The following is a 21,822-nucleotide window of genomic DNA, read 5'->3' as shown; positions in this document are numbered from 1 at the left end:
TATCAGTTTTACACACCGAATCTTCTCCTTGTCATCCTTATTCTTTTAAAGTTGATATATACATCAGGCTTCAGAGCTCAAGACCGCCCCTACATCTACCCCAGGAGGCTTTGTCAGAGCAGGTACTGATCACCTCCTAGCGATGACTTAACACTGATGCTTCCTCGGGTGAACTTGATTTTAGTCTCAGGTCATGCTACAGGAGACTGTAAAGTTAATCGGCCACACCTATGTCCCTCTGCACGTCACAGACAAAGAACTGGAGGATCGCAGAGATACCCGCTGGTCCTATCTTTGCTAATCATATCGCATCAAGGGGGGGAGGGGGACATCATGTCCAGGCAGACTGGAAATCCTGATAGGTGCTGACACTGTGTAATACGATATTGTGGCAGATAGCGCCTTGGAAATTGCCTGAGCTGTCATGAAAATACAATTGATTCCCTCTAGAGATACAGTAAGGAAAAAAAGGTCACTTTGGCTGTAACTTGGACAAGACTGAGCCAGATGGAGGTTGTGGGTGTTTTTTTCTTAATGTCTGCCCTTTGGCTTCCAAATGAAATGCGAAGATAGTAATGAGAGCACTTGGAGGAAGGCAGAAGATGCTGATTCCACCACTGTTATCTTTGACTGAACACTTCTAATTTATGAAGTAATGACATAAACACATTTCCCCTCTTCTCTGCAGTGTGTAGAAGAGATAAGCTTAAAGCTGAAAGTTACAGTCTCCCTTTCCCCTCTGTTCTGTCTCCAGCACAACCACACAGACCGGCCATAATCACTCTCATTTTGGATGGCACAGTCCCGGGCACATGCCCATGTAATTGCACTCACAAGAGCCTTGTAATATTATGCACAGCCGGAAAAAAAAAAATGTATCGGAAGGCTATTACATGTGCTTTTAAAATGTCCTTTCACAGCAACTCCACTGACAGTCGAAGGACACAAATTGGGATTGCACAATGTGGAAACTGGAATAAAAACAATAAAAGCATAATTTGAAGTCGTGCTTCATGTAAACATTGAGAACTGCAATTTAGTGTTTCATGCTCTCTTATGAAACACCATTGAGTGTTATAAACCCACCACAATGTATGGCTAGAAAAAGACAGATGTGTTACATAATCCAACATGAAACAGCTACTCTTCTATTATGAAAACATCACCACATCTTTAATCTTTTTTTTCATGATCATTGAGATTGTGATCATTGAGGATTGATGTAACTGTGCTTCCTGTTAAGAGGAGGGTAGAAAGAACAGCAGCTGGTGTGTCCTTTTAGTCAGGGGATAAATGAAGGACAACTCAATCAATGTGACCCACGTCCACTCACCAGGCACTGAGAAAAATCCTAATGAGTAGGCGTTCCCAAAAATTAAGCGAGAGATGTAATGATAGACAGCAGCTCAGAGGAGTTATGACAAGGAGCATAAGATGAGAGGAAAGGAGTCAAAAAGCCTGAGAAAATGAAGAAACAGGAGAGAAGCCGCGAAATGACTTGAGGGAGCAGAGTGACAGACGATGGAGAGAAGCCTTGGGGATGAATGAAAGAAGGATTAGATGGATGTGACCTCATCAATCAATACAAGAAAAGGTTTTTATAATCGTTCTTTTTCAGAGTTGACTTTTTTGTCTTGAGAATTGGGGCTGAAGAGGCAAATATGTCCCGGGTTTGATAGATATTGTTTTCGAAGCAGGGCTGCAGACATGCGGCGTAGAAGTCGTTTTCTTCGGGCTTGATCTTGGAAGTTCGTGCTTGATGAAGTTTGAACGCTCTCCAAACCCATTTTCTTAATCAGCTTGATACAATGAGTGATGGGGTCTCACTCAACTATACAATTTTCCACTTGAGCTTTCACATTCGTGTCCTTGCACTGGTCTCACTGGTTTGAGATGGGCGGGGCTGAGATGGGAATGTGGCATACTTTTTTGCACCAGCGTTTAGTGAGATTTGCATCAAAGTGTGACATCAGCTGTTGGGGTTGTTTGTTTTATCAGCAGTGTCAGCCAGCCTGATCTGACCACACACCCATACTTCCCAAGGAAGCAGACTAGCTGAGAGTTTTATTATTAAACCCACAACAACTGATTTTATTATTATATTATGATATTTTTAAGTTGATATGACTTGTTAGCATACAGTTGCCAGGAACATTAGCATTCACTTGGAGTTGTGTTTGTGCCCACCTGACAAATCTAAGTCTGATATTCACTCTCCTTCAGAAAAATACCTCTTTTCTTGAGTGTGATATCCGTCTCTTCAGCTCCTAAATACTCCACTGAGCTCACCTGGTAGTCTCTAACTTTGTCCTTCTGCTGTGTGATGCGGGACAGATGGCACATTGTGGCTTTTTAGAGCTTTTATAGCTGAAAACATCTGGCAGCTGTGCCCAAAAACTGAGAGAGGGAACCAAAACAGTAAAGCTTCGTGCCAGAAAACCAAAACAATGAGCTGAAAGATGCTAAAGAGCAGAGTAGGGTAAAAATTATCTGTGGGTTTGTTACTAAGAAGACCCCTCTCCCATCACACAGAGAAATTTGCCCTTTATTTACAATAGCTGCTTTAATAAATAATAACTTTTTTTCTGCTCTTAGCTTTAATTCTTGCTTAGTTAATCATGAATATTTAATGTTATTGAGAAATAGTTAATATTTAAAACCAAGTTTTTAGGAGCTTTAAAGTTGTCCCTGAGCACAGTATTCACATGTGGGCTTTCTATGACCCCCTAAGTAAGTGATTAATTTACCTACGCAGGAGGCGAATAATTCGTTTCAGCCAGCAATCGCAGCTTCAAGGAAGCTTTAGGGTTCTCTTCTTGCAGAGGCACAATAGCACTTAATACCCACATTATCTGTCCTCGCCGGTCCCTTATCCTAATTCCTGTCTTTATACCCTCGCACATCTGATAAACACTGTGTCAAACTAGATTTAGTCTTCTGTATTTTTTAGAAAGATCCTCAGAGATTAGATCTGTTCCTAGTTGTAGGCCTAGCCCTGAGTTTTCCCCCTCCTACAGCAACATCAGCACAACTGCAGGCACTTGTAATAACTGTTGCCGTATCATCATTTTGTTTTGTTTAGTAAATTGGATTGTCGCTCTTCTAAGCATGCTCTGCTATGCTGTGCAGTTTGCAGCTCTATCTTGATAAAGCTGTAGGCTTTTCCATAATGACCCATGGCTCAGGCTTTTGAATAAAAGCCATGACAAATAGATGAGATACACTCACAGAAATAGCAGTAATGATCTTGTTTTTCGGGGAGTTATAGGATTATCTAATGGCATTACTGAAAACATCTGTCTAAGCATCAACCCGTACTCGCTGCCTCACGTCTCTCTGTTTACCCATTCACAGCAGATGTTCGGTGACTGCAGTTAGACTGTCATATTTTAAAGGGGGTTTTGTCTCCAGATTTTCTCTGTAGAAGACAGGCGGCCTAGGATTCCTGTGTCAATATGACAAAGAAATATAGTGAAATAAGCAGGGAGAGGCATCGAGTGGAAGATATACACAGCGAGGGAAGGAGTGGAGATCATTTAATCCTCCTGCCCAGTGCCCCTTGCCAAATTTATTTTTGGAGAGGAGCACTTTGTCAGGATATTTTCTATGTTATATGTGCAGAAAGCAGATTATAGATATCAGATTTGCTAATATTACAAACCCGGCAGCGAACAGCTCATCTGTCTTAGGTGGCCTGTCCTCTCTTCACCATCATCATCGGCCCTCTCTCCTTCTCTCTCTGTCCCCGTCTTTCTGTCCTCGTCCTGTGTAGGAAAAACTTCTCATGTTCTACCATTCAGTTCCCTCTGTATCATCTCCCAGTCGACATTATCTCTTCCACTGGACTTCACCTTTCTTTCTGGTCTAATCCTTTTTCTCCTCATTTACCTAAACTGAACTCATTTAAGGAGGGAATAACGATGGTCCGTCTCTGCGGAGCCAGCCTTACACTTTTGGGAGAAGCCTCCTTTCCCGGGCCAATCTGCTCAGCCCCATGCCAAAGCCCACTCACAGACACACAATGGGCTGATGGGGGCTGATGTCTGAAATGTAATGGAATGAAAGATGAGCCATTGCCAGATGTAGGGAATAATTCACATGTGTATTTGTGTGTGTGTACTTGGTATTCAGTTGTGCCACATATGCTCATTTGAGCTGTCTGCCCACAGTGCATCAGTGGCAACTGTGCAAGAGCAGTGCTGCTGCACCTGTACCCACCTTGCTGACCTGCTTGTCACTTTGTTCGTTTCCTGTGAGACCGGTCTGCTACCTCTGCTATTATTAGACCTCAGATGTAAAAACCTCACTGGCAGTGCAGTCATATAGACAGACAACCTACTGTGTGTACTGCAACCTTCCTCTTAGACTGCCAGGAGAGACAGTAACAACACAGACTGTCCTTTTTGGTGTAAGAGTAGCGCCTGTGGTCTAGTCTAATCCTTCCTGTCCATATGTTCACCTTGAAACATTCATATGAATGTATAGTTGCTGATTCTCAAGAACAGAAAAAAAAGTGCTACTCTCCCCTCGTTAATCCCTTCCGCTCATTTATATTCTCTCGCTGCACAATGATTCATTCTTTCACGTCGTTCAAATTTGCGCACACAAACACAGCACAAAGGCAGCATAAGCAAGTCTAGCTGTGCCTGTGTGTAATGGCTCACATCTGTTCTGTTTTTTCCCGACATAAATCAACACGTTTGAAATATGTTACAACTCCTGTTAAGTCTTTGTGTTAAATTCTGTCGTTCTTCTGTTGCTTTGACTATTCATAGAACCATAATAAAAGTCAAGTTAAAGCAATTTTAAAAGCTAATATTGGATAAACCCTTAGTAAAACAAAAGTCACGTACGTATAGCCAGTGTAGGAAATTCAAAAAATATTTTGCAGGGACACCTTTTGCCCCCCACTGTCTAAAAAACTGGGGCATTTACAAAATTTTGGGGGCAATTTTTTAAAAAATGACTGTTTTTAGGGTGAAATCAGCCAATATTAAACTGCACACAGTTATCACCACCTTGTGCTAACATGAGTAAAGAAGGAAAACTGTGCACTCATCTGTATGTGTATAGAATAGGGTCCGAAAGCCAGGAACAGCTAGACAGCCCTAAAGGCAAACTTCTCCCTTGTGCATGCAGCGCATGCCACAGCCTCAGGTGTTTCACAAAATTACAGACTAGTAGCTACAAGTACTGTCAAGAGAGCCTAAATGAGTGCAGTTTTCCTTCTTGGTTGGTGCAATTCTGAAAATAGCAGTTGACAATGTTTGCATGCTTTATTCCATCCCCGCATTTAACTTGAGATTCATTAGGCCAGTTTTGTCCATTGTCCAACGCTGCTATTCTTTGTACTTGCACCGTACTAAACATTTTTTGGGATCTTGACGGTTAGATTTGAGCTCTCTGAAGGACTCCTCTACCTGAATTAAGTGACTGCACTCAGCGCCCACAGTGAGACCTTGAATGAGTTAGGAGGGATTCAGTGAAGACGCTCATATGTTCATGAGGATCTCATAAAATAAACTTGTGAAAATCTATGCCCTATTTACCAATAACGCAGTGAGAAGACATTTTATTGAGACATCTGTTTTAATATGTGCTCCAAGCAATGGCAGAAAAGAGTCTTTGAAGAAGAGCCAACGGGCTCAAAGTAGCTCTGAGGATCTTTTGGAAACTTCTTACACTCCTCATTATATCATGAATAGGCGCAGGAGCAGCTAAAGGGATGATCTAACCGTGCCCACACAACTTTGACACATCAGATTCTCCTTATGTGGGGAGATCAGATGTTTAAACCATGCTGTGGTAAAGAGGGGAGGCAAGAATGAGCACACTCTGTAACACATCAGGTGAAGCTGTCTAAGGTGTCGCTTAATTAAGAATTTTAAGAAAAGACATTTAAGAAGGTCAGCTTTTGGTTTTGGGAAACACTGATCGACATTTTTCACCATTTTCTGACATTTTATCAACGAAGCAACTAATTGTTCAATTGAGAGATTAATTAACAATGAAAATAATTGCTAGTTGCAGTCCTGCTATTAACAGCTGCCAATGAACTATAATGTGAGAAAGATCCTGATCCCTCCGGCTGTTTTCTGCAGGATATTCTCTTATAAGTGTTTATTGAATTGAATCATATACACAGTGTACTTTGCTGTATATTAGCACATCTTAGTGTACAACTCAAATGACATTAGTTGGCCTGACATGTAAAGAAACACATGGTAATGCTTTGTACTATGAAAACACGTTCTAGAGGATGCTGAGATAGCCCATCCCAGCATGCTCGGAGTGAGTGAAAGAGGAAGTGAAACAGTCTGGATAGATTTCCAATCCATCATGGTCAACATATTCACAATCCCGCCTGGCAATTTAGAGTCACAGAACAATTTGTATGTGTTTGGAAAATGAGAGAGAAGTCAGAACCCCTGGAGGAAACCCACACACCCAACGGGGAACATGCAGACTACAAATATAGAAAGGGCTTTGGCTGAAGATTAAAACCACAGCTCTCTTTTGTGAGAGGACAGTGCTAACCACCGAGCTGTTCTGCTGTTAGAGTAATATGTGCTGGGTTGCTGGAATTCCCTGTTGTAACTTAACATTATTTCAATGACTCAATCAGATGGCAAAAGCTCATTAGGGACCATGAAAATTACCATCAGGTACCATAAAAGAACTGTGACATTTACTATTGACCCCAAAGGATGCAAAACTTGAAAACCTGGAAAGCCTGGAAAAGCTCTAATCATTTTCTCACTCATTTTGCACTCAGCTAGCAAAGTTACTGCTGAACAAATTAAATCACATCAGCAGGGAAATAAGGAAACATGCAAATTGGCAAATTGGATTAGCCCACCTGATGATGGCAGTGAAAAGTTCAGTTGTTTTTTGTGTTTTTTTTTTTTTTTTTTTTGTTGTTTTTTAGTCTGACCATCCAAACACTTGCCAAGCAAAGGTATAAATGCATTGCAGGACAAGCAGCACTACACAACATTGTTGTTATTCTTCTTAAATGGGGCTGATTGCATTCTGCACGATGAGGTTGAGAAGTCAAGCAGTAGCATTTTCCTTTCTCCATTCTGCACTGCTCTTGAGCAAGGCACGTAGCCCTGTTTCTGGTCCAGTGGAATTGGAGCTACAGACTGAGAAGCCGAGCCTGAGCCCATTGTAGTGCTGTTCAATAATGATGAAAACAAATATTGCAAAATGTTTGACTCACTTACAGTGTTTTTCATGTGACTGTTGTTGTTTGTGTTTTCCCACAGCATTCGATGTAAATTCTGGCTGAAGTTGGAGAAAACAGTGTTGATGTTGATACAATATAGCCAAACAGGTAGACTGATTAACTGTCCAAGCACATTAGCATGAAGGGAAATGTGTTACTTAGAGGAAAATCCAGGCGTGGAAAATGTTTGCTGTCAGCAAATTAAACTGCAAGAGTTCTGGGGGGAGTTTGGTATGGTGACTTTGATTACTTGTTTGCGTTTCATTTGGTACCAGTGAGTCAAAGTTTTGCAGATCTTTGGTCTATTTTATCGGCACATGGTCAGTTTGTCATTGTAGCTGGCAATTTAAACTACAGTTAGCAGCTTATGTTGGTCGTCTAGTAATTATACATTAACATCACAAAAATGTATGTGTTAATGTACAAAAATGACATATGCAATGTACTGCATCATTACTGCTTCAACAAATACCTGTGTTTTTACAACTTTAAACATGCTTGGCACATAAATATGAATATGATTATTGATTTGTGTACATCCTTTAAGCCCTGTGTCAGAGTAAAGTTTCAAACCTTGACAGATTCCTGTCTGTGTGACTTCTGGAACATGTGAAACACAACTGCTGAAGTTGAGGGCTGATACTGTATTTGACAGGCTCCAGGTATGAATGTTTGAAATATTTGAATGTATGAAGCACTGTTGCTTGAAGCCCAGTCAGTCCACTTTCCCTGAATAAATAAAGAACACTCCTTTTGAACACTCCTTCAGACACACAAGTGGAAATTTGCATGCGGAAAAATCCAGAAAAAAATGTAAATACAGTAAAATGCATCACCTATCCTTAATGTTCAGCCAACCCCAAAATAATACAGTATTGAAATTTTAGAAACAGCATACTGCAGTTCCATACAGAGGTCTATGCAACAGCCTTTTTAAACTATAATGCTTTTTCAAGATGATAGTCCAAAGAGTTAAACTGAGTGAAAATCCCCAGCAACTTCCCACATCTCAAAACACCCAAACCTTAGATTAACAGCTACTCAAACAGACAATGGAAGCCTGTGAGTTAAATGCCTTGTAATTTCCATCAACAGATGAGTGTAATCGGTGACAGAATGGTTTTGTGAGTGCTAATGGGATGGTTTGCAGACGGGAGAAGTTTTTCATTCTCTTTGTACGCTGCAACATCCCCGAGCTGTAAGGCCCTGGTGCCGCAAGTTCCTCTTTTATGCAGGCATCAGAAGAAATTCCTGTCAAAGTCAGAAAAGTATATCATCTCCAGAGGACAGGAGGGGAACGATTAATCTGCTTTCATCGCCTGTGCTGCCACACTAGGACAATAATGGAGATGAGAGAGATGCTATTTATATATACATATCTGCTACTTAACCTGCTGATAAACAGCGATACAATCAACTCGCACTAAACCCGCAGTTGTGTGAGCGTGCGCACTCGCGCTGGCGTATGCGTGCACATGTGCATGTACTGCAGTCTGCTCCTACTCTTGTGTTTGTGACACACACAAGCGCAGTGGTTTTTGTAGCGAAGATTCAAATCAGCAGGCAATTTCTCACACATATTGAGCCGTATGCTAAAGAGCTAATTAACAAGCGCTGTTATGGAGTTCAGAAGCTTCTCTGACATCTTAATTAGATCTTAATGACATTTCAGTTGGAATGGCTGAACCGAGTACCCTAAGATGAGGCAAAACCAGTGCTGATATACTGAAGGAAAACGGGAAAAGCGACTGATAGCAGAGACAAGTTCAAGCAGGAAGGAGAGGAGAGGAATGAATGGAAATGAGGAGGCAGTGTGCTTTAAATCCACCAGTCATATAGTTTGTCCTGTGTGAGATTAGAGATAGGATAGAAATAGGATTTGATTAACACTGGTATACTTTTCACTCTGTCGCTGTCTCTCGAACGTTCTTTCATTCGATCTTCCCTCGTCTCCTCTCTCCCAGTGGGATGTGCGACTATATGTTACCAGTAATTACTCTGCCCCGTCCCTGTAGAATCACGTCTCTGATGGGCCTCTTAATCAGATTCTTAGCATTTATTACCATGAAATTTCAGTGTACTCACTCTGCAAATAGCTAGATATGCACTGCGCTGCCAATGGAGATAACATGATAATGGTATTTCTGGCAGATAGATGCCTGATTAGATGCAGTAATCTTCTGCGGCGCTGTGTTTTGCATTGTAGATGGTTCTGCATGGTCTGCGGTGGATTGTGGGGGAATAGTCTCTTTTTTCTGGTGGGTAGGCTGTGTATTTTTAGCTAAAAGGTTGATGCACATTTATGCAACTCCCCGACAAAGTCAACGGACTGCGATGAAAGAACAATGGGCTGCGGTGAATGAGCAAAACTAGAGTCCACTGACCTCAAACTACCCGTGTGATTATATGATTTTTTAGTAACCCATAATTACCCTCCGACTGTCTGCAGCTAAGCACGTGCACGCCGCACAAAGGCAGAATCAACACCTTGACCAGAGAGAGGGTAATTGATTCGAATCTTCGAAGGCAAATATTTATTTGCCAGATGAGTCGCTCTCTCTACGTTTTCCTGGGCTCAGCTGGCTTGCACTGCCCTTCACTCGAGAGCAGCCATTAGAGGAGAAGGGACAGGGAAATAGGCAGAGGAAGAGAGAGAGAGAAACAACACAGAAAACTAGGGGACGATGATGAGGAGCCCAGAGAGAGTGCAAACCAGAGATTACATCAGAGAAAATGAGGGAGGAAAGGCTAAACAGAAACTTTGTCTGAAGCCCCTTGCGAGGAGCAGAGCGAGGAATAAACAGAGAGTGGATGTGGGTTGAAAGATTGGGCAGCAGGAGATACATTACTGAGAATCAGTTGGTCGCTGCAGATGCTGTTCTGTGTGCAGCCATGTCTGTTTATCACTTCCTCCTTCTCCCCAAGCCCTCTGTCTCATCTCTATTCTACCCCTTCTGCCTAGCCTAAATCTGTCAGAATACAGCCACAAATACCCGGCAACAACCACCATTTACAGCCACCCCCTCGTCTACCCTTCCCTACAATGCCTCAAGCTTCTGTTCATTTGGGCTTCTTCCCTGTTACTCTCAGCCTTTATACATTTTACTTGCCTTTATGGGTTTACTTAGCATTTTATTTGCTCATAAAGGGCGATAAAAGAAAGCGCCTGTTTTTTTCGTACTGCGATCGGCAATTCATTCTAACAGATCTGGGTCCACAGATGCCTTTGTAATTTGGTGCTTTTCCTCTCAAGCGGGCCATGTTTTTTTTTTTCTCTCTCTCTCTCTCTCTCTCTATTACAGCTGCAAAGTGGAATGTTAGGCCCACATGGTCTGTGCTACGCTTTTGCAACCTACTTGTGGCATAAAGCATCCAGTCTGAATAGTTTATTCCAATGCAGCAGACTGTTGCTGTTGCTGAGGCTGGCGTGTCCTGTTCCAGGCAGATGTGCTGTAAATTCAGGCCATACATAGACGAGCCAAGGCCCCTACAAACTCTAATCTGCTTAGTGTACCAGTCCTAGCTCTCATCTCCTACTTTTTCTTCGCTTTGTGTACCCTCCCGTCTGTGGCCAGGCTGACTGGTGACCTATTAACCCTCGTCTGGCAGGGCTTTAACTACCAGACAGCTTGTGCCACACTGGGGCCTTTGGCTGCCGGTCATGAGAAGCAAAAGAATAACAGTGTGTCACCCCGATATACTCTGAGTCAGTCATTGACTGACAACGCTGTCAGATGTTATATAGTGTACTCTATCTGTAGCAAGTGGATAGGGATTGATCTTATTCAGCTCTCTCATAATCACACCGTGCCTGGCATGCTATGTGTATTGATCGCTATGGCAACGATCGTCTGGACGTGCGTATGGTCTGTGACTATGCTGATCTGTGTCTCTGTGTGCATACATCCCAGGTTCACGGAGGCAGATACCATTGTGATGGGGGATGTGACGTACGGGGCGTGCTGCGTGGACGACTTCACCGCCCGAGCACTGGGAGCTGATTTCATGGTGCACTACGGCCACAGTTGTCTCAGTGAGTGTCTTTACCCGTCCGTGCGCATGTTTGTCCAACTCTCTGTCACTCCGCATGCAGATTATACCACACAGAGGGAGTGAGCAGGCACCAGGGACACCCACCTAAACAGAGCGTGCTGCATGACAAAGAAGTCAGACCGACAGACGGAGCTATCGATCAACGGAAAACACAACTAGTTAGTGCAGCCTGCCCAGCTCTAGTATGGAAGGCATGTGAGACCTTTGGAGCCTGGACATCAAATTTACCCAGAAGATCAATGGGGAACATGCATTAGAGCCGTCCTTTGAAAACCTCATGCAGTGCTTGAGGACCTTCACCCTCGCCCCCGCCGTCTGTCTCTTGCAGAACATGGGAGGAAATGCTAAATCAATAGTTTTGATATATCCCTGCCAGAACAACCTCACCTCTCCCAAATACCAGAAATGACCAACAGAATTTTAATACACTGAAAAGGTGTTGGTTTGAGCTTTTTTTTCTTTTTTTTTTTTGCATGTGTGTGCATCGTGTGTGTATGAAAAAGAGATAAGGTGTCACATATGCATTCAGATTTATCCTCGGAAGAATCCAAAAAAGGCAGAGATTAAGACACCGGAGATCAATTCTTTGTGGTTGCGAAGATAGATCAGATGTTAATAGATGGAGGAGATTTCTATAGAAGTGGAGCAAACTACAGGTCCACAAAGAATCTTTGTCTAAGGGCGTGATTGTGTACGTGTTCCTGACCTTCATCGCTCAATCATGAGGAGATCATCTGCCTCTCACAGATACCTGTGGGAGATTAAAGACACAGTGTTCTGACGGACTCATAGAGAAACTGTGCACTCCTTTATTCCCCTTTCATTCGTAAAGCATCTCCATCTCGTGCAGGACAATATGGGCAACATCATAAAAAAATGTAACAAATTATGCACGATTATAACAATAATTATAATGAGATTTACCGGCATTAGGGATGGTGATTTTACTTAACCTTAGTGAGGTTTAACTAAACTGAGTATCTGACTAGTCTGAACAAAAAAAGACCAAGATGAAAAGGGAAAGGAGTGAGTGTGGGTGGGCAACAGAGAGAGAAACCAAAAATCTTATTTTTATTTTCCACTTCTTTCATTGTGGCTTTTTTAGCAGAATGGAAAAAGCACCTGGAGAAAAATAAAACTGGCCAGGCTGGCTCAGATAATGCCAGGCCAGCTGCCACGGCTCGAAGTATTACTGGACCTTCTTCCACATCATAAGCAGGTCCTCACTATTTCGGTGGCGTGACTCATTTAAGAAGAGCTTTGTGCAGCAAAACTTACCCAAGGCACCAACTTTAGTTTGAGCTAGTGCTATTTATGTGGAATTACATGACTCTTGGGTTTAAATAACAGGTAGTTCTCATCCGTAGATGTGGATAACTACATATTTATTTCTTATTTCTTCCACAATACACATTACACTCCACTCCATGAAAAAACATTTCTAATTTACTGCTGAGATTATTATTATTTTTTAAGACTGCCCTCTGTTCCCCCTTGGACACAGTGTAATCATTACAGTTTGTGATGTAATTAGCAGTAATTGGCTAAAGGAAGTTAATTTCCCATCTGATAAAATTGAATGTGTGCTAAGTTTAACATTGGAGTACATATCTATTCAGGATGTGTATGGCTCGGACAGAGATGGAGTCCAGTCACTCCAAATTAAGGTCGAGTGCATTCACAGTTCACCAGCCACTGCTAATTGCTTTCTGATATCTTATAAAAATGGAAAAATAACAACAATTTTCTTAAATCAGGACCCATTGACATGCATCATCACTTGTTTAAATGCTTTTGTGATCCTTGGAAGGTGTGTGATCCAGCTTCAAAGTGTTGTTTTCATCCAAAGAACACCTCCATTACTGCTGTCCTCTGCGTTTTTTTTAAGCACCAGCTCAGTCTAGCATCAAATGTTGCATTATCCATCCATCCGTCCATCCGTCCATCCATCCATCCTCTCCTGCTTATCCAGGCTCTGGTTACAGTGGTGAGGCTAAGCAAGGTAGTGCACACATCCCCAAGGTGTTCCCACACCAGATAAGATATATAATCCCTCCAGCTTGTTCTAGGGTCTACCCTGGGGTCTCCTACCAGTTGGACATGCTCGAACCACCTCAGCTGGCTCCACCTGATGCGAAGGAACAGACGCTGTACTCTGAGCTCCCTCCGGATGCCTGAGCTCCTCACCCCATCTCGAGGGGTGAGCCCAGCCAGGAAACTTATTTCAGCCGCTTGTATCCGCGGTGTCATTCTTTTGGTCGCTACCCAAAGCTCGTGGCCACAGGTGAGGGTTGGAAGGAAGTTAGATCAACTGGCAAATCGACAGCTTTGCCTTCCGGCTCAGCTCTCTTTTCACCTAAACGGTCCGGTACAATGCCCGCATTACTGCTGATCCCGCACCAGTCCGCCTGTCCATCTCACGCTCCATTTGCCATCACTCATGAACAAGACCCCAGAATGCTCGAACTCCTTCGCTTGGGGCTGTACCTCACACCCAACCCTGAGGGAGCGATCCGCCATTTTTCGAGAGCCACGGCCTCAGACTTGGTACGGTACGGTTTTCATCCGAACCGCTTCACATGTACCTGCAAACCTCCCGAGTGCGTGTTGAAGGTCAGGGTCTGATAAAGCCAGCAGAACCCGCCAAATGCCGCATTAGAGTAACACGAATTGTGTTAAATGTGTGATATATATGTGATATGACTAAAGTCGTACTGCCACAAATTGGACATAGATCAGTTCAAGACCATATATTTAAGCTGCCAAATGTTTGCTGTATTATTCATAACACCGTCCACATGCGCAGCATAGAATGGAACTGCATATTGATTTGATTGATGTAAACAAGCCATTTGTAAACAGGCCAGGATACCATTATGTCCAACCTTTTTTTAGTCCCCTTTGTTCTGAATGTTCCTGCCTATTTGTTTACACGGGCACTAATAAGCAGCTCTACTGGCTGACCTTATTGCTATAACACATAGATGAATAAAACCACAGATGGGTCAAGTGAGTCCTGTCCATCTCATTGACTGTGTCTCTAATTGCAGCATCTAAGTGCTCTCAGGCTACTTTGCTAATGTGAACACAGATCGATGTCACTTTTCTTTGCCCTTTACGTTTTGGGAGTGCTTATAAACAAGCAACAGACAGCTGTTAGCCTCTGTCTGGATTTTTTTTTTTTTTTACTCAACTCTTTCAACCCTTTTTAGCCTCATGATATATTTAACTCCTTGGTTCCTCACTCGACATGTGTCCTGCAGCAAAACCCACCTTTTAAAAATCCCTATCCATCTCCTCTTCTCTCTCCGCTGAGATGTGAGCCCATTCGTCACTTCTGTTGGCGGTTAATTGACAACCACCCCCCACTCACACACACACCAACACGTACACACACACACACACACAGTATCCTGTTCCATGCCATATGTTTTGGAATTTATATAGTACATTAACCCCCATACAGTAGCTCCCCCGCATTGAATTTTTAGTGTTTCCCAGCCTACTTTCATTGTAATTCCTAATTCCTCACTCCTCACTCCTGGTTACCATTCAATCCCTTGTAAAGAAGTGAATCTCACATATCTTCGGTCCCTCCTAGTCCGCCGTTCTGCATTCGCCCTCTGTTTTCTTCCCCCTTGTCTTGCTTTTGCTCCCTTATCTCTCTTTCGGTGTTAATCTAGGCCATCGAGTATGCTGCACTCGCTCATAAAACATTTGCACCATAATGGACCGTTCGCTTAATCAGAACAAAAAAGGGCCCTCGCTCTTGATCCGCAAATTAAATGTAACACATGACGAAGAGCAGTTATGATGATCAACGCAAACGATAATTCTTCTTCCTCGCCCGCGCCCTTTCCCCTTCTTTTGTTGGACGCTCACCTACTTTTTCAGCATCTAACTCGGCACGTCTCTTGCTACCTCTCGCAGGCCCGGCTGCGTAGTAAATGGCCTGTGAAATTAATGGCATTAATAGTAATCGCATGTGTCCCTCTCCTTCCCTAAATAATTGAGGTCTTTGCATCACTTCCTGCGTGTGCTGGAGATTCACACTAAGTGAATTTCAGTTCCACCTCTCGGGCTTCTGCTGCAAGCTTTATATGTGCATGTGCTGTGTTCCCATATAGCTGTATCGCTGAACATGTGCTGTGTGTTAATGCGTGAGGCACCATCAATAGTGTATATACCATCAGCTTACCTGACATAACAGAGTGAATTATTCATCCGTCGTTCTTTTGTCTTTGTATCTCTCTCTCTGCAGTCCCCATAGATTCTACCGCAGGTATCAAGATGCTGTATGTGTTTGTGGATATCCAGATGGACAATGCACACTTCCTGGACACGGTCAAGTTCAACTTCCCTCCTGGACAATCTCTGGCACTCGTCAGCACTATTCAGTTTGTGGCAGCGCTGCAGGTGATTAAGCACTGGCTCTGTCTGATTCTGTGTATATGTGGGTGAGCCTGTTGTGGTGTCAGAGAGAGAGCTGACGCACCGTGGAGCGACTCAGTATCCTCACCTGAATAATCATTTACCGTTATGTATTTCCTGTTTCACCCGAGTATTTTTGGTTTTACAGTATAGGAACACACAAACATACCTAGCGCTTTTGTACATTTGTACAGTATACGTTTCTGGTTCCCGGCTTTCATGAACAAGCTCCCACTCCACACTTAAGCTCGGTTCAAGTGTGGGTTTGAGAAACCCGGCAGCGGTTATTTTGGATTTGAAAGGTGGAATGAACTCGGAAGGCCTCTCGGTTCAGCGTTGTGCTTATCTCTGCGCTTTACATAAGCAGCGGCAGCAGCTATATATTAATATATATTAAGCTTGAGCATCCCTTTATTTTTCTGACTAGCTGCCTCTCTCTCCTATAATGCCTTCTGCTGCTTCCGTTTGCTGTGCTGGACCAACCACCACTCCTCACTAATGTAACCAGCGTTATTTTTAAACCACGCTCTGCCCATGTGTGTCATATTTTATGCCGGGGTGTTTGAGTGCGGATGTGTACATATGTCTCTGCGTTTGGGATCGTGTGTCGTATGCACGTGTGCCTCCATCTCACTCATGTCTTAAGGTATGTAGGCTTGTTGAGGTCACACAGTAAGGGCGGGAGAAGCAGGGAGTTCACCAGCGTTCCCTGTAGGCCGCCTTAAATTAGCCTTAAATCGCTCAATTTATCGTTCCTCCAGGCTCACTAACTCTGAGTATTAGAGCTCTTTTTTCAGAAAATGTTTATTTCCCTTGTTAATGCGTTGATATTCTTCTTATCCACATTTTTTTTCCACCGTTTCTGTCTGAGTGGAGTGCAGAATCATGAATCCATACATTTAACCATGAGTGGCTTCATTGGGAGTTAAACCTCTGGGAGAATGAGTCCATTCAAGGACACATTGGGGGCACACTTTCAGTGTAATCTTTTCCGACCCCTTTCATTCTTTGTGTCGCTGCCCTCTGTCGACCCCTCTTTCGACTGCTGCTTTCCACTTTTTCCCCTCTCTGCATGCGCATTCCTTCTTCTATCTCACTTGCATCCACTTTCTGTGCCTTTCATCCCGGCTGCAATTTATCCTTTAATACAAAGAAAAAAGGAGGGGAGCCAACATAATTACAAATATTTAGCATATGAATATTTCTCACTTTCTCTCTCAGATACAGGCAGTCAATGGCAAGACGAACAAAAAAAAAAAAAAAAGCTTGGATCAGCAGCTACTCTGGATTCATTTCAAGCTTGGCGCATCAAGATGTTTATGAAAAAGCAGGAAGTGACAGCATAAATAAGTCATAACATAAACCTTAAATACAATTGTGGATTGCTTTCGCTATTGATAGAGAGGACTGTATGTGTGATCCGCTAACATAAAAACATATTGAACACAGAAACAATTTATGTTATTCACAAGGGATGACAGACAGAAACACATGATAATCTGGAGGCACTATAATAATCCAATAACTGTATATGGATATGAAGTGAAATTAAGGAGGACTGACCAGGTGAAAATACACAATAAACAAAGCTCTATTTAAATATATCACCAGTCGGTTATGTTGTGGTTTAGACGAAACGAGCTAGATCTAAATCCTCATTACTCCTATTCCTCTTGCCGTTCAGTGCCTTTGTTTGTGCTCATATTTAGCATATTACATCTTCTAATTTTCCTGCATTTGATGGCTCCCCTCCCTTTAATTTGTATCATCATTGACCAGTTTGGGAAGCATTTTCCACTGTTTCCTGTGGTTATCTGTTATTTCCCTCACGTCTTCCCAATACTGCTCTTAAAACTGTATCCGATCTGCTATAAAATAGCATGGGAAGATAAATGTGGCCATGTGTGCACTTTTTACAGGGTTTAGCACATGCACTCTGTCGCACGGGTCTCTTTTTTGGAGAAACCTGACGCTACTCCAAAACAAGCCAAAGGGTTAATGGTAAGGTGGTGAAAACATCTGAATCACTAGCTATCTTTCCTTCTCCTTTCCTCCATGCTGCAGGCTGTGAGTGCAGCCCTCAAGACAGATTATGATGTGCTGGTCCCGCAGTGTCGGCCTCTGTCACCAGGAGAAATTTTGGGCTGTACCTCCCCTCGCTTGGACCGCCATGTCGACGCCATCATGTAAGAAACTTCCTTCTTCCTGTCTCCCAGCTCACGCTTTCAGCACTTGTCCTTTCTTCCTGTTAGTTAGTAGAGATATCCAGGCAACCAAAGACATCCAGCCTTGACTCATCCAGACCCCCCAACTCCAGCTACTATAATTGCCCCTGCCATCCCCATGCTCACCCATGCAACATGAGGAATAATCAGTGTGGCATCACACCAGTCACACCAGACATAGCTAGCTGTGACAGCTAGGTACGTCTGTGTGCTTCTGATCAGGCTGCTATTATATCCAGCTAGAAAGAGCAGGATGTTGTTCATCTAGAATGGCAATGCTAAAAATACCTTCATGCTGTGCAAAGCATTGAATTGTGTTAAGCCAGACCAACACTTTCGGCTGTTTCAAACCAACCACAATACTTACGCCTGCTCGCCAATTTTCCATATTTTAAAAAAATGTTTTCATAAAGTATGGCACCCACTGTGGCACGTTCATGGTGAGAATTGAAAAACTGCGTGACGTGGCGTCGTTTGTCTTCAAATTTGTGTCCGCTTGTGCTCTTTTTTGTGTCGCATTTCCTCTAAATGGGAAGAAAGATGATGAATCCAGTCGGTAGCTGCATGTGCCCTGAAAGACGAGCTCTTCTGTGTTTTTACATCAACATAAACGCTGTGCATGTGAGACTTGTCAAAGTGATGCTTATCCTCCCTGTACTGCAGGGAGGAGGGTGCTCTGGCAAAGTAACAGATCAGGTAACAAACAACACCTCCGCAGCCACTTTGTGTCTATACATCTTGCACAGCTCTGCAGCAGAGAGAATCCTCTGCTTTGTGGCGCACAGTGAGTTGAAGTAATTCCCCAGGTATAATTATGTCTAGGTGCATCACCCGGTATGTCTGATCTACATCGAGTGTTAGTCCATGTGATTAAAACCTCCCAGTGCATGAGATTAAAATGGCTACACAAGGACAAGCTTTGCTGTATGCATAAGTCAGGCCCAATGGGAGTGTGAGTGAGTGTGTGTGTGTGTGTGCACACCCGTGTGTGAGAGAGAGTGCACATGTGTGTCTCAGTGTGTGTCTTTGTACGAGTGAAAGAAGTGGAAGTGGAAGGTTCAGGGTGTGCTTCACCTACTAATCCAATGTGCGTTGTCTTTGATGTTTGAGTTGGGATGTGTAGGGGTGTGATAGGAGAGAGAATCGATTAGGCTGACTGAGTCTCTCTCTCTGTCTCTGTCTCTCTGTCTCTCTCTGTCTCTCTCTGTCTCTCTCTGTCTCTTTCTTTCATATTCTTCAATGCACATGCACAACATATGGTTGCGTGAAGTCGGCCATATCCCCCTCCAGGGAGGCCCACTCCTCCAAACCATGTGCCTAAACCTGAATGGAAGAAAAGCTTTATTATGTGGTGACAGCTGTATCGAAAGCTTAATTACTGAATAAGAGTTTCTCTCTATTAGCAAGATTCATTTTACCTCCATAAATTATTATTAAGTTATTGATTACCCACTATCTCAAAGAAAGGCTGCACAGGAACAGCTCTTTTTAAAGGGAGACTTCAGTATTTTTCAACTTGGGCCCTATTTTCCCATGTTTTTGTGTCTAAGTGAGTGATGGGAGAACAGTTTTTTAAAACTGGTTCAGAACTGAGCGAACACTGCAGCAGTGACGTCAATGTACGTCCACCAAATGTGTTTGTTTTTGCCACTGACTCTGATTGCTATTCTAAGTCTGCCTTTAACCTTTTTGTTAAAGAGTAAGATCCTTTTTGTTTAATCAGAAACATCCGCTATATTGCTCTCGCCAAAGCCACCAGACTCCATTCACAGAAACAGTCATTTTACCTTGCGGATTGGTGTAGAACACACTTCATTCCAACTCAGCAGAAACGAAATAAAACTCCAACAATCTCCAACTCTGGTTTGGTTGAAATAAACCCTCAATTCATCTAATTAATAATTTGGTGTGAAAATGTCAGGAGAGCAGGGAGAGGGAGGTATCAGCGAGACACTGGGAAAACCAGCCTGCGCAATATTTTCATGTCTGAATCGGTTGTAAATAGGTAGGTAAAAAAAATACAGAAGTGTCTCTTCAACAGTACATGCATTTGTTCATCACCTTTGATAGTACACAAAATTCATATTTAACATCGGGTCATCCTGCATCAATTAGGAATGAGTCAGTGGTGCAAAAAGTGTTTAATTTGTATTTTACATGCCTTCTGAGGCACTTAAGAATTATGGAGAATGGTTAGTTGTGTGGTAGTCCTTGAGGCCATCTTAAAGCTTTAGAAAGGGCCTGGTCTGTCTCATTTCTATAATAAAAGAACTTGAAAGTTGAAAATTGCACTGAAAAGAGCTATGAGAAATGATCAGTTGACAGTTTCTACCTGGTGCATAGCTCTTGTTCTGAATAGAGCGATGGGAAGATGTGAATGTGAAGATACAGTGTCGCATAGCACAAAGACGCGTAGCATTACCATTATAGGGGAAAACTTTTACGAAGAACAAAGTAATATGGAGGGTAGAACTGTGATTGAGAGTGGAGCACACCGGCCTCTTAAGGCTACAGAGAGCTGAGGACAACCGCTGCTGAAGTGCAGCAGGCGTATTGTTGGGAACATAATTATACGAGGACCTTGGATGTTGCTAAGCAAAGAGAAGCTGTGTAACAGAGGCTCTGCTCGGATTCTTTTTGTGTGTTATTTGTTACACACACACACACACACACACACACACACACACACTTATAAAAGACTTGGCTCGCCAGGTAGCCTACATTGCAAGCCACCCACAGCCTATTCCAAGCTGCTCTAAAAGCTGACCAATGAGCCGGTTTAATTGCATGTCCCGTCTCTGTAGGCCTACTGAGACTGTATCGTAATGAGTAGGGGGTTCTGACCTGTGGCCCCCCACACTAACAGCAGGATTCTTCTCAGCCTGAACCTGAGAGAGGGGTTTATTTAAGACTGTGTGAGCGAGACTGCCTGAGCTTGTGTTTTCAGGCGCCTACATCCCTCTGTGTACTTAAGGTTTGTGAACTCTCCCTCTACCCGGGCTGTGGTGAATCCCCTGCACCAGACCCCGGGTTAATTGGAAGGGCTTCCATTCGCTGTAAACAGCATGCTCCAATCGTTGGGGTCACGTTCCCTGACAGCAAAGATGGGCAGCCCCTCCACCTCAGCCTCAGGCCTTCTGCCTGGTAACACTTTGGTCTTCTGTTAAAAGGCAGCAGAGAGGGATGGGTTTAAAAATAGAGCAAGAGAGAAAGCTGGTGGAGAAAAGAAGAGAATAATAGGTCAATATTTATTATTGTTACACGTTGGATTTTGAATGTCTCGAGGGAGTTTCCTCTTTACAAATCGCTAACATTGAATTTATTGTTTTTTTCTATAGTTATCTGGGAGATGGAAGATTTCACCTGGAGTCCATCATGATCGCAAACCCAGATATCCCTGCCTACAGGTGTTGTGAAACAAAATGGCACCATTTGTTGTCAAATATTTTCATCATTTCTGTAATTTATATGCTGACATCATCTTCAAAACATTCATAGCAGTCAATAAGCATTTCAGCTCTGATGTATTCACACAATTTGAGAGCAGCTGATAACATGTAAATGGAATAAAGTGACAACAAATGTTAAAAACAAATGTGATCACAGTTTTATGCATAGAAAAGGTATTTTATAATTCTGTCTAATGCTGTTCAATCGAATCATTCCCCTGCAGTCGTAAACACTCCCCTTACTGCAGTGTCATGGTAGCATTTTGTGAGGATGAAGTTCTGTTTTGATGAGGTCTTGTTTGTATGCAAAGTGAAACTGTGTTGTTATAGACATATGCACTGCCGCACAGATCACAGGTCTCTCTCATAAACAAGATTCTAATCTCAAGTGAACCCCTTGTACCGGAGAAAAGGAGATTAGATGCTCAGAAATACC

The 21,822-nt window shown here is 42.9% G+C and overlaps 1 protein-coding gene across 1 annotated transcript in view; it reads left to right on the top strand.

Moving 5' to 3' along the window:
• The window catches only part of dph1 (diphthamide biosynthesis 1), a 53,772-nt gene that overhangs the window by 19,628 nt on the left and 12,322 nt on the right, over positions 1–21,822 (top strand). Inside the window, exons 4-7 of the mRNA XM_041940353.1 lie at positions 11,140–11,261; positions 15,543–15,697; positions 17,777–17,898; positions 21,276–21,344. Of these exons, the coding sequence (XP_041796287.1) occupies positions 11,140–11,261; positions 15,543–15,697; positions 17,777–17,898; positions 21,276–21,344 (468 nt within the window). The remainder of the gene's footprint in view (positions 1–11,139; positions 11,262–15,542; positions 15,698–17,776; positions 17,899–21,275; positions 21,345–21,822) is intronic.

This window comes from Chelmon rostratus, chromosome 7, assembly GCF_017976325.1.
Source record: "Chelmon rostratus isolate fCheRos1 chromosome 7, fCheRos1.pri, whole genome shotgun sequence".
NCBI lineage: Eukaryota > Metazoa > Chordata > Actinopteri > Chaetodontiformes > Chaetodontidae > Chelmon > Chelmon rostratus.
This window is presented reverse-complemented; position numbering and strand designations above follow the sequence as displayed.